The sequence below is a fragment of the Orcinus orca genome, chromosome 11 (assembly GCF_937001465.1).
Source record: "Orcinus orca chromosome 11, mOrcOrc1.1, whole genome shotgun sequence".
Lineage (NCBI taxonomy): Eukaryota > Metazoa > Chordata > Mammalia > Artiodactyla > Delphinidae > Orcinus > Orcinus orca.
Genome location: NC_064569.1, coordinates 22,401,087 through 22,414,547, shown reverse-complemented (window position 1 = coordinate 22,414,547; position 13,461 = coordinate 22,401,087). Strand labels below are relative to the sequence as shown.

At 36.2% G+C, this 13,461-nt stretch overlaps 1 protein-coding gene across 2 annotated transcripts in view; it reads right to left on the bottom strand.

The window, feature by feature from the left end:
• Positions 1–783: 783 nt before the first annotated feature.
• STK38L (serine/threonine kinase 38 like) overlaps positions 784–13,461 on the bottom strand; it is an 82,377-nt gene continuing 69,699 nt past the window's right edge. For both annotated transcript variants that reach the window (XM_033430204.2, XM_049694223.1), the window contains exons 6-14: positions 12,093–12,216; positions 10,409–10,563; positions 9,701–9,803; positions 9,459–9,520; positions 7,590–7,707; positions 7,034–7,157; positions 5,738–5,833; positions 3,662–3,753; positions 784–3,555 (exon numbers count right to left, since the gene is read on the bottom strand). In XM_033430204.2, coding sequence (XP_033286095.1) covers positions 3,428–3,555; positions 3,662–3,753; positions 5,738–5,833; positions 7,034–7,157; positions 7,590–7,707; positions 9,459–9,520; positions 9,701–9,803; positions 10,409–10,563; positions 12,093–12,216 — 1,002 coding nt within the window. In that variant the 3' untranslated portion in view covers positions 784–3,427. The remainder of the gene's footprint in view (positions 3,556–3,661; positions 3,754–5,737; positions 5,834–7,033; positions 7,158–7,589; positions 7,708–9,458; positions 9,521–9,700; positions 9,804–10,408; positions 10,564–12,092; positions 12,217–13,461) is intronic.

Below are 13,461 nucleotides of genomic sequence, written 5' to 3'. Positions count from 1 at the left end.
TCGATAGCCTGGTGATTATTTTTCCAGACAACTGAATAATTTATATTGCTTTAAAAAAAATAAGATCTATTTTTATTATTTCAGACCTTTTTAAAACAGCAATATGTCCCTCATTTTTTTTCACAAAAATCTAAAATATCTCTAGTAGTCCTAAGTGTCTTGTACTTATATTTGTTCCAAGTGTTTGTTTCATTAAAAGTTTCCAGAAATAAGTGCACTTCTATAGAGAAAATAAAATTTAAATAAAGACAAGAGGAAATAATCATGGTTGTACCAAAACGGTTATTTTGAATGTTCTCAGTCTTAGCAATTCAAAGAGAGAGTGTGTTTGGTGGGCAGGGACCTCTCTACTGATTAAAAGCTCAATTCGTTTATTTGTAGATCATTGATAGATGGATAGCTGTTTCTCCTACCAGTAGATACTGATGGGTTGATTGTCTAAAGGTTTTCTACAATAAAGCACCAAAAATAAATGTACTTAAAAATGTTTTGAGATATACAGATTTATACAAAGATAACAGGCGTTTAAAAAAACAGAAAAAGTATGTTATTATAGAAATAAATGAAATCCTATCTTGAGCCTTAGCAACCAAAGAAAGTTTTGAATATTCCACACTTATTTTCCTTTCAACTAATAGCTTATTAAATCATATATATATTCCATTCAGAAGAGGTTGACTTATAAGAAATTCCCTATTCTCAGATTGTACTATGCTTCAATAAATTTAAAGATTTAAAGCTATGTTAATAAGAAAAGCATAAAAGAAAAATAACATAACTTGCTTTAATATAAAGGTTTTTTTAATAAAAAAAGTCAAAGTCTACATTAAATCAGGAAATCAATAAATCTGAATTATACAAGCTTTCTATATACTTAGAAAAACCAAGAACACACAGTTTATAACAAAACTCTTTAATTCAAAATAGAGTCTAATTTAAAGAAAATGTCATTATGCTCAGTTGATTAGATAGGGTTTTGTCATTTAAATGGTTCACCTGAAATATGGGAAGTATATAATAGAGAAAATTCAATCTCAAGGGTACTTCGCAAATCATCTAGGTAATTTGCATCATGAATCAAATTCTTAGCTTCCAAAGGGCAGATACAGTCTTCAATTGCTTCTAGATAGGCACTTAAGAAATGCTTTTGATGAGGAGGAAACCCCAAAGATTATGAATCACTCTGTTAACTCCAGGGAAAAATGAGACTCTAAACAAGGTAAATTTTCCCTAACTGCCCTTCCACTGCCAAGAAACCATAACTGTTCCCAAGTTCTTCCTATTATTAAGAATGAAGGAGATGGAAACTAAAATGCTCTATTCTTATTCAATTAAAAGGTAAACTCAGCTCCTTTATATCAATCTCTCTCTCCAACTTGAATTAATGAATTTTTTTATACTAGAAGAGTCACCATATTAGAGCCAGAGAATGTTGCAATTTCCCCATATCTTACCCATTCACTATCACACTAGCAAAACATCCTTTTTTAAAATGGGGGGCGGGTGTTTGAGAAAAATCTCATAAAACTAAACGTAAGTTAAAGATTTTTTACAATTAGAGGCAGTTATAATTAGAAAAACCAGAGTTAGTCAAATTGAGATAACCCCAGGATTTTAATAGTTCTCTCTCCTAGATGAGAGATGATCCAAATAAGAAAAATGGAGATGAACTATTAGATGAACACATAACAAGTATCAAACAAATACTAGGAAAGAGTGGGGTGAGGGAAAGGGAGAGGAAGGAAAGGGAGGGAAGGGAAGGAGTGAACAGGGCAGGAAAAAAACCTAGAATGACCTTATTAAAACACTGTGGAGTTCCCCAGCAAGCAGCGACATTTATAAAATCTTTTGTAGATTTGCATAATGATCCTATGCAATTCTTCCCCACTAAGAAGAACATCCGTACAAATAAATTATCATTTTAGATTCTGATCACAGATCATTTGTAATAGTGATAACTGTTGTATCTAAAAAAATTCCACCAGTTAACAGTTAAGACAAACATTAGGCCATTCTTTGATAAAGTATTACTTCTCCACTACTACTGATGAAACCAAAACCTCGGAGAGTCATTTTAAAATTAAAATGTTGAGCTAGAAAAGACTATTCCATTCTTAGGGAAATACCCAAAGAATTTGCTGCTGACATCATCACGCCTATTCTCTAATCACAACCCACCGGCCTTCATTTACTTCCTTAATTCCATTTACATTAGCCACAGTGATGTAGCTAAACATGAACAATATTGCCCTTGAATGAGCTGGCCTCTATCAAAGATCTGAAGACAGCATTCCCACAGGACAGCAGAATTCTCCTCAGTTGTGAACATCCACTCTGTTCAGGATCTTTGGTACATTTGGAGTATAAGAAAATAATGGCACAATAATACAAGTACTATCAAAGGAAAAATTTTCATCAAAAGAAAGAAAAGTTAACCAGCCATGATATGTAACAACTTTCTAGAAAACCAAAGTAAATAGCTCTTTGTTCTCTACAAGTCCATTTACATGATCAGAAGTCTGACGTTTAAAAAAATAGTTTAATAAAAATACACTAGTTCTCTACAAGCAGCCCTCATGGTCATTTCTTAAATTCAACTCACCATAATCAAATTAAAATAATGCCATGTCCTCTTGTTAAAAAAGAAGTCCTCTTGTCACAAGAAAAGCAACTTTACATTTTATATAATACAGTACATCTCCCTACGAGTATACAGACTACGTATATAAAGGTCATCAGTATTTCTGAATGCAAAGTAAATATATTAGTGGAGTGCTTGAGTGAAGGTGTTAAAACTTCCTCATTATAAACTTGTCACTCCCTACTGTGGAGTTTGTGCAATAACATGATGATAAATTCTATTTTTTAAATAACCAGTGTATTTCCTTTTTAAAATGTCTTAAAACCATTACGGAATTTGTCTTCATATATATTCTGTACATGTCCAAACCAATAGGGCAAGTGTTCTAATGGCTTTTATTGATTATCTAGACCCATAAGGTTTGCAGTAAAATAGCAATACTGCAGTGTTACCTACAGGTTAGCCTATGTTGCTTTAAATGACGTATGTTGCTCCTGAATTGATTAGAGGTGTTACAGTACAAAGCCACAGCACACACAGGCAGAATGGACCTTAATACGCATGTAGGCAGTGCAGTTAGAAAGGGATGTACATTTCTTTTATTCCAGTACCTTCATATAATAAAGTTAACAAAAATAATAAAATATTAAAAAAAAAAAAAAGCCAGCTGGCACTGCCAACCAATTCCTGTAGTAGTCTTAGAAATCCTAATCCTGTAGAATTTCCTCTTGTAGTCAGAAGCACCACCATCTTCGGGAGTATTTCAGTGTACTGTTATCTACGCCAAGCAAGCCTGGTGATGCAGCTACCTGAGTTCTCTGGGTTGTGAGCGAATGTGATCTTCATTCATAATTTCCCAGCTTTCATGTAGGTGGGGATAGAGCCACGCTGAGTCAACCCTTCAAACCTTTTATAGGTATAATTGAGAAAAACCCAGTCTTTGGATTTGTAGTCCGGTTCTGTGGTGTTTGGCACTAGGAAGATAGAAAAGTTAACGAAGAGCAAAGGGATTTCATTAATGAAAATGTCATCATCTTCAGAGACTTTTAATAGTGTTAATTGTGTTGTAGATTGTCCTACCTGGTTGTAAAATATCAGATTCAGGAAAGTCATCAAAATTGGATGTATCATCAATGCTTTTGATTTCTATAGGGATTGCTGCTGGCCTTTCCCTATAAAAAGGTATTGAGTAACCATGGTAAGTTTTCTTGAACTCAGTTTTCCAAAACATAATCCTGCCTGCAAATTCTGCATGCTGTTCTATAGATATTAGAAGAGCCAAGGAAATTTATTATGGATTTGAAAACACCTGTAGTTAAGTGGATTTCATAGATGAGTATAATTTTTTTATTAAAATATTATCATTTACTTGGAATTTTTATTTCTTTGTACCAAGACTTTCTCATGCTGTCTTTTTAAAGAGGAAAAATAAGAGTTAATGAAAGGGAAAGCAGAAAAGATTTTATTTAAAGAACTTTATCATTATATAAAGTACTCTAGATATTGTGGGGACTGGATCCTACCTAATTAATTCAGGAATAGAATTCTTCTAGTAGAGGATCCGTAAATCAAGTCATTTAGGAAAATAAGGGGCTCAAAGAGTGAAGGGACTACACATTTGTGATGAAATCTGAATCCAAACCACTTCTCAGTCATATAAATGTTAAGGGGATCAGGGACATTAGGTTAAAAAAATACTAAGTCATGAAAATACCTTCTTATCATGCTAAAAATAGTTAAAAGAATTTATCAATTTTTATTGCTTCTATTTTTTTAACAACTACTTATTGGATCTATTAGGTGATAAGTTTACAGAATTCTGTAAGAGCATGTATATATTTTCCCCAGAATTATTCTAACCTATTTATGCTTAATGTACTAACGTAATAAATTTACATCAGTTTAGTGTAAAGAAGCATAGACCCTGGTGCCCTGAGATCTAATCTCTTGTCATTACTTAGCAGGATGACCTTAGGTACTGCGACTGTTCCCTAATATAAAACCAGGAGACTGGACTGGTAGTCTCTAAGCATCCTTCCAACTGTAACGGGGGGGAATCATAGTTCTGCTCAATGAGGTGTTGTATAGACAGTATAATACAGTGTAGCAGGGAAGAGTCAGGACTCTAGAATCAAACTGCCTGGGTCTAGTTCTAGTTAGCAGTTCTAGCTAGATCATTCACTAGCTGAGGCACTGCAGGCAAATTAATTCTCTGTGACAGGTTTATTATGAGGATAAGATGAGAAATGCATCTAAAGCACTTAGAACAGTGCTGGACATACAATAAATGATCCCCCCAAATTGGCTATAATCAGGTAGAGTGCCTAGCATATCATAGAAGCTCCAGTGAAGATCTCCAGTGAAGGGACACACAGACTGTCTTGAAGGTGAAAAGGGGCTGGCTAGGCAGGGCAAGGGCAGGGGCAGGGAGGTGAGGAGCATTTTCGTCAGAATGAAGAGCAAATGACAAAACCCTGGGGTGGGAGAAGTGGGAAAGACCATACAAGATGCAGCTTGTACAGATGAAGCAAGAGCCACATCCTACGATCCTGAAAAGCAGTTAAGGATCCTTAGTTTTATTCTAAGTGCAAAGAGAAGGAAGAAAACGGCACGATCAGACTTGTTTCTACACTGTTGCTGTCTGAGGAATAGACCAGAGCCACTGAAGGTGGTTTGGCCACAGACTGAATAAACGCCAATGCTCACAACGAACAACTGTAAGCAAATTCGTAAAAGTTACTTGCATTATTTAACTTTCCCCACAATGTTCAAAAGAGGGACTATATATTCTTACAAATTAATGAAGGAGACACAGTATGGTATATTAATTAGAGGACAAAAATGAGGGGTTATAGAGTCAAATGTAATTATATCTTTGTTGTGCCAACAGTCTCCGTCATGTAACTCTGAATATCAAAATCTAAACAGGGGCACAATATGTGCTTTTTCCTTAAAGTGGACATTAGATAAAATGAGTCATTTAGCTATAGCCACTATAGTCTCACTCATTTATATAATCCAGAGAACACTGATTTATCACATTATCACAGTGCTACTTCTTGTATTTAATCTAGCAGAATCAAAGAAAAATTAATCACCAAATCTAGTAGAAAAGTTTTTACTCAGACCTCTCCCACTCAAAGCCTATAAACATACCTGATGTGCCCCCAATCTACACCTTCAAAAAAAGGATGACTTTTTATTTCTTCTACTCCACTATTCCCAATTCTATTTTCAGAATCAATACAAAACCTGGAAAACGGAGACAGAGAAATTATCATATGCAGATTACATCTAAAGTCTATTTGCATGATTTCAAACATTTCATCTTTTTTTCTGTTTACTGAAGTTAACTCTATTGTGGGAGATGTGGGAAAAAAAATAGAAATCATCTATAATTGCACTACTCAGACATAACTACTATAAACACTGAAGCCATTTCCTTCTAGTCTTTTAATATAATTTTTAAAATATTGTGTTAATAAGTAGTTACCATTTTAGGACTATTTTTTTCACTTAGAACATTTCTCAAAGTCATTAAATATTTTTCTATAACTTCATTTTCTAAAATTTACACATGGAAACACTACAATTTATTTAGCCAGTTCACTATTGTTGAACATTTAGAAGGTTTTCAATTTTTCATTACTAAAAGCAATATCAAGATAACATACTGTACCTAAACCTTTACACACATCTGATTATCTGCATATGCGAAATTCCTAGAAGTAGCATTGCTGGCTCAAAGGTCATAGACAGTTGAAGATTTTGTATAATATGCTGCCAACTGGCTGTTCCCATGGGTTGCCCAATTTATATTCCTTCCAGCCATTTACAACAGAGGCTAAACACTTCCATCTTAGTTGAGAAACAGAGTGGACTCTTGTGCTTAGAAAAGGTTTCATATAGAGACTTTTGTGATATGAACTGCTACTAAGAATTTATTTTCCCTTTCTCTTTAGGGAATAGGGATATGGTCATTGTATTTTTTTTTTTTTTTGCGGTACGCGGGCCTCTCACTGTTGTGGCCTCTCCCGTTGCGGAGCACAGGCTCCAGACGTGCAGGCCCAGCGGCCATGGCTCACGGGCCCAGCCGCTCCGCGGCATGTGGGATCTTTCCAGACCGGGGCACGAACCCGTGTCCCCTGCATCGGTAGGCGGACTCTCAACCACTGCGCCACCAGGGAAGCCCAGGTCATTGTATTTTAACAGGAGTGACCTTTGAAATAATACAAGGCCTCTTCCCTCTTCTTAACTCTGACTTTTTTTCCTGCATCATTCCTTTTAAGAGTCTTCATTTTTAAAAAACACCTTTTCTTTACTGATGCCTTTGACTGTATAGATCAGTGATAGTCTTTTTCCTCCCACAAAGCTGAAACAGGCAATTTAGTCTTTTAGGTCCCTGTGAAGTTTTAAGATACCACAAACTCTTCTAGGGATTTAACTACTAACCTAAGAATTAAGTCCTTGGCTTTTTCAGATATAGGCACCTCTGGAGGAAATACCAGAGTTTCTTTCCAGTTCATCACTTTCCTATATGTTTCTTGAGGTGTTTCAGAGCAGAAAGGTGGATATCCTACGTATCAGAGAAAACAAGTTTCATGAGCTTTTGTGATCAAATATGCTATACCTATTATATGTGTGTCACAAAAAACAAAATAGCCCTGGGTGCTCTGCTTAACGATAAAAAATACCACCATTCAGCCATTTATAATAAAATTGCTAATAAGGTCAATAAAATAAAGGATTTAAAGCATTGCCCCTCTTTTACCTAAAAGGCCATGCAGACACAATTTTGATACACGGGAGTTCCAGTTAAATGCCCCCTTCCTGACAGAGGATCCCTGGAGAGCTCACTGATATTTATCAGTGTGTATTTAACATTGGCGGATGTCAGAAATCAGCTTAAAGAGTTCAGATGTTTCAGCCCATAATATCTACAATATGTTCATCAGTGGCACTCAAGGAAATTTATATGGTATGAACATAAATGAATGATAAAACATACCTATTAGCATTTCATACATAATTACTCCCAAAGACCACCAGTCACACAATTTGTTGTACCCCGTCTGCATGAACACTTCTGGAGCAATGTAATCTGGTGTCCCCACTGTGGAATATGCCTGCAAAGGAACAGCTTGTCAAATCAGTGTTCTCAATATAGATTTCTTTAAAGATCCAAGTATGGCCCACTACTGGAAAAAACAATATATACAGAAGTTAATTTTTCATTTAATACTTGTTTTGCGTGTTTATCATGTATAAGGCTTGGTGATAGGCACTGAGTCAGATAATTTGTTATTTAAGACATGATTTCTGTCCCCCAAAGAGCTCAACAACGTTATTTATGTATTTAGCCCTAAATCCATTCCAAAAAGAATAAAAAGCTTGTGCCCAGTGAGCCTGGCTTCCCCACTCACTAGTAATGTGCTCTCAGGCAAGTTATTCAACCTTTCTGAGCCTCAGCTTCTGCTCACATAAAATTGGAGTAATAATACCTGCCCTAACAGAGTGGATACGAGGACGAAACAAGCGAAGGAATGTGTTTGTAAACTACAGCCTACTATAAAAACGTCACGTATTTTCATTATAAACTCATTTCCAGGGCACTGCTGATCCATTAGAAAGCAATGCCGTTTATGATTGGCATAGAGTGGGCAGGGGATACAGGTTCTAAAAGAATTTCCTGCCCCAAATACCAAGAGTCCCCTCTGTTTCTTCACTGGGAAACACTGATGTAAGTCACGATGGTCACAAGAATAATAAAACCTGCACATGAGTAATCAGTGTGAATATTCTGTAATCAGGGGGTACAGAATTCCCACCATAGCCTTAGGCGGTATTCATTTTTCCCTTTAAAAGTAGGAAATACTACAATTCTTTTCTCAATTGTAAAATCTGATCTAAAAGTGACACATTTAAAAGTAGAAGGAAGATTCTGTCATTAATGCATAGCTCAAAACATTTTAAAAAACTTATAAAAACACCAAAATGTTTTACAAGCACAAAGAGTTTACTTGGGCTAATGAGAGAATGAGCTCAATAATGCAAAGGTCATTTTATTTGCTTTGAGAGGGTATCAGACTCTTGCCTTTCAGTCTATTTACCTTCCTGAGGGACTGCTGAATTGAGTTTCTCTTCATCACTTGGTTGAATTTAACAAATATTTACAGAGTGTCGATATGTACCAGGCTGTCGTACAAGAAGTTAGGAAATTAAAGTCAAAAGGCACATTCCTAACCTTGACAATGTTCATGGACCTAGTTAAGAGGATAAAGGGAAAGAGGAAAAGGGGCAAATGATTCTAATATTTGGTGAGTAATGGAGGAGGAATCGTGTGGGGTTAAAAATAGACAGTGTCGTTCCACATTAAAGCAGTCATTAAGTTTATCTGCAGTAAAGTCTGCTTTCCAATTTTATTTTATCTATTTTATTGTAACACTGTTAACGTGCCAAACTTTCTGTTTACTTTCTCTATGAAGTTCTTAGAAGCACACAATAACCTTACTTATGCTGATTGACGTTTGTTGCATCAGGACAGGTAGGGAAAATGGAAACATGAAAATCATATGGCATTTACTACAATTTACACTCATCTCGGTGAGTTTTATAGAGAATGCACTCGTAAACAGACAGATTAACTAACTATAGATATGCTTGGTAAAATATTCTGAAGTGAAATCATAAAGTAAAAATCAGCATTTTCCTTTACAGGCAGGGAAATGTTACAGAGAAACTAAGAAAACTCTATGATCCCGGAACAAGCTCTATCATTGCTATGAAGTAAGAACTAATCATTGTGAAGCTCCAAATTACCAAGCAAATACCAAGTGAGAGTTTAGGACCAGGGCACAAACTTCTGCCTTCAACTCACCAGTTGTCTCCTGTTCTTCTTCCATGTTTCTGCTTTCCTCTTTGAGTTCATGTTCTGGAATGCTAATTTCAACAAGACAGAATTGTAATTACGAGGGAAAAACTCTTACCAGAAAACAAATTCACACATATCCATTGAAAATACGTTGGTTTAAGGGGTGAGGAGAAGGAGAGAAGCTTCAGTTCTCAACAGTCCTGCATTAAACCAGCTGTACTACTTTAACCCCCAAAAATCAAACTTACAGAAGTCACTTGGTGGGTTGTGTGTAAGATTTCTGTAGAATTCAGTCCTATGAGCCTTCTTTAATCCCGTGCACAAACCAAAATCAGATAATTTTACGTGACCCTAAGGAAAAAAAGAAGAAAGACAAAACCTAGTAAAATCAATAGGTTTTATTAACTTAGAGACAAAAGCCTCATTAAAAACTCTTCTAAATGGGCTTCCCTGGTGGCGCAGTGGTTGAGAGTCCGCCTGCCGATGCAGGGGGCGCGGGTTCGTGCCCCGGTCCGGGAAGATCCCACATGCCACGGAGGGGCTGGGCCTGTGAGCCATGGTCGCTGAGCCTGTGCGTCCGGAGCCTGCGCTCCGCAAGGGGAGAGGCCACAACAGTGAGAGGCCCGCGTACCGCAAAAAAAAAAACCCAAAAAACCCCACAAACTCTTCTAAATGCAATCATAAAAATTCTTAGCTTAGAATTCATACAGGTGAAATGTAAAATTATCAATATTTGATGATGATTATTTTAAGGAGTAGAAAATGGAAGATGATAAAAAGACAGCCAGTTTTCCCTTGATGTCATTTCACTTCACAGCTCTCTCCTACCGTATCAGTCTATGAAATAATGTAGGTTAGCAATAATATAAATTGCAGTTGCCCATTTCCAATCACAAAATCACCTCTATTACTTCATAAAATAATCAGCAACCTAATAATTCACTTTATTCACATGCCTTGGCATCCAATAAGAGGTTGTCTGGTTTAATGTCCCGATGGATGAAACCCAACTGGTGGATCGCATCTATTGCCAAAACAGTCTCTGAAATGTAGAACTGTGTTTCCTCTTCCGTCAAAGTATCTTTCTTCATTAGCAATGTCATCATGTCGCCTAATTAAATGAGAATAAGTACCATGTGTTAGAAATGCCTCAAAAAGGGGAATGCCTTATAAAAGATTTCTTTGTAATATACAACATATGCCTGATGTTTGCACTTTATGATCTACCCAGTGTACCTCCTACCATCTCTAGGGCCCAATAAAAAAAGTGTCACTGCATAAGGAAAAGTTTCATGACATTTAATGGTTTCAAGGTAGAAAGTATGTGAAATCAAATCAGAGCAGAGGTGATAAAGAAGTAATATCTACCACTCAACATCCAGAATAAGTGGCTGAGGAAAATATGTCAAAATGTGAGAATGAATCAGTGTAAGCACACCTGGAAATGGGATATATTCTTTCAAATTCAGGTTTCAAAAACACTCAGTACTCTCTGGGCCAACAAAAATAGGTCATCATCCCACCAAAAGGGTCACTTCTAGACATTTTTTTGTTTTCAAGAAATCTTGCTCTTTTACAAGGGGCAAAGAATAAACACTGGTGAATTTACAACTCAGAATTGACAATTGTTGTTATTTTTTCATGATGCTTCAAGTCTTAAAAAAAAAAAAAATACCATGCAGGCTCTTTGTCCTCCATTCCCATTCTATTCCCCTTTCCCTTTTTGCTGAGTAGCCATTATCATGGATTTGGTTTGGTGTGCATTCTTCCAGCTTATTTCTGAAGTATGTTTTCATATACATATATATTAATCCATGAATTTACCGTCTTTTGTATGTTTTTAAAAATTACATAAGTAATATCAACTGTACATAATTCCACAGCTTGCCTTATTATTCTGCTTTGTTTCTGAGATCCTACTGTTGAAATAGAGCTCCTGACTTTTCACTACTGTGAAACATTTCATCACACAATTATGCCACATTTTATTTATCGATTCTTCTACTGATGGACATTAATCTTGTGTCTAGTTTTTCACTATTACGACACTGCTGCAACGAGCATCCTCTTACAGGCCTCTTGCGCACGTGCATTTTCAGCTTTGCTGGTATCTCTGAACTGCTCTCTGGAAGGGTTAGAGATTCCTTCGCACAGATGAGAGGCCCATTTCCCACAGCCCCATCAGACTTTCAGTGTTTTTACTAATCAGATGAGTGTGAAATGGAATCTCATTCTTGTTTTAATTTGCATTTCCCTGAATATGGGTGAAGTTGAACATTTTCCTATCTATCTGTGGACTAACCAGAGTTTTCTTGTGTACACTGCCTACCATTTGCCCACGGGGTTGTTTGTCTTCTTCTTTAGTGACTTGTTCTTAACTCCAGACTTGTAAAGATCTAAATAATTATATACAGTGAACACAGAATGATAATATTTAAAATGTGCCAACTTTATCATTTCTTCAAAATAATCTGATTTGTGGTCCAAATTAGCATTATTGTGGGAGGAACTATTAGAAAATCATGACTGACTGTGTAAAACCTCAGAGCTAGGGATATAAAAGTAAATCTAATAAAAAAACTATAATTACATATAACAATGTGCTTGTGTCAGTCTGTCATTGCTATTGTTTGCTTTTACCTCCAGGAAGAAATTCCATGATTAGATAAAGGTTCCTCTTATCTTGAAAACTGTAAAACATCTTCACCACCCAGGCACCATCTGCTTCTACTAAAATATCTCTTTCTGCTCGGATATGGGCCACCTGGAAGAATGTATTTTGAAAAAATAATTGTAACACATTACATATTTTCCAAGCTTACTTCTTAACAATTATCATATTCTCAGTAAATTTGGAGAAGCTCAGGAAATAGTTTATTTTTAGCTGGTATCTTTAGGCCTGAAAAGGTGGGATCACAAGGGGAAGCTGAGGCCTTTGAAGTAGAAAAATGATTAGTCTAAAATTTTTCTAACCAGAATCTCCACCTAGCCAGGGATCTTGGCTTTGTCATGTAAATTTAGGCTCTGACTTTTAAAAGTTAAAAGTAGTAAGCAATGCCCTATAGATGGGTATGACAAAGTCTGGGTCCTTAGCAAACTATTTTTAACTCTTACTAGTCCAAAAAAGGGACTGACTTGGTCTTTAACCATTAGGTTGTTTTTTTAAGGAGAAACATTTATAATAATTTTATATCATTTTGTTACAATGAACTTTTATAATATTTATAAACATCTACAGCAAATCATTATATAACTTTTTGGGATTTTGCTCCTTACTTCTGTCAGACACATAATTACTAGAGCTACTATTACATGAACAATAGACTGAAAAATTTTATAAACGGAGTGATTTGTGGGGTTGGTATAATCAACTTTCAGATGCTTTTCCACTGATATAGTTATACATTCTTTCTTCAAAGATTAATTAACAATAGGATTTGATGTTATGCGTTTGCTGTTTTCATTGTGCATCATTATGAACTCTGACCTAAAGCACACAAGAACACAGATTTTGTAAACCTTTTCATGACAACAAAACATGATCTGCTTAAATTATCTGGGATTATTGTATTATGATCTGATACAGTAAATGCTCTGAGATCAAAATCAAAGCACAAGAATAAACGTTAAAAACTAAAAACTTGGGCTTCCCTGGTGGCGCAGGGGTTGAGAGTCCGCCTGCCAATGCAGGGGACACGGGTTCGTGCCCCAGTCCGGGAAGATCCCACATGCCGCGGAATGGCTGGGCCTGTGAGCCATGGCCGCTGAGCCTGCGCGTCCGGAGCCTGTGCTCCGCAACGGGAGAGGCCACAGCAGTGAGAGGCCCGCATAACGCAAAAAAAAAAAATCTAAAAACTTGTTTTCTGGCATCAAAATCCTTAAAATCTCTCTGGACCTGTTTCATAAAGTGAAAAATGATACCAAAATTCTTACCTATTGCCCTTTACAAAGCATTTTAAGATGGTAAAGGAAAAACAAACTTTTGGTGTTGCCTCTGTGGTTGTCAGGA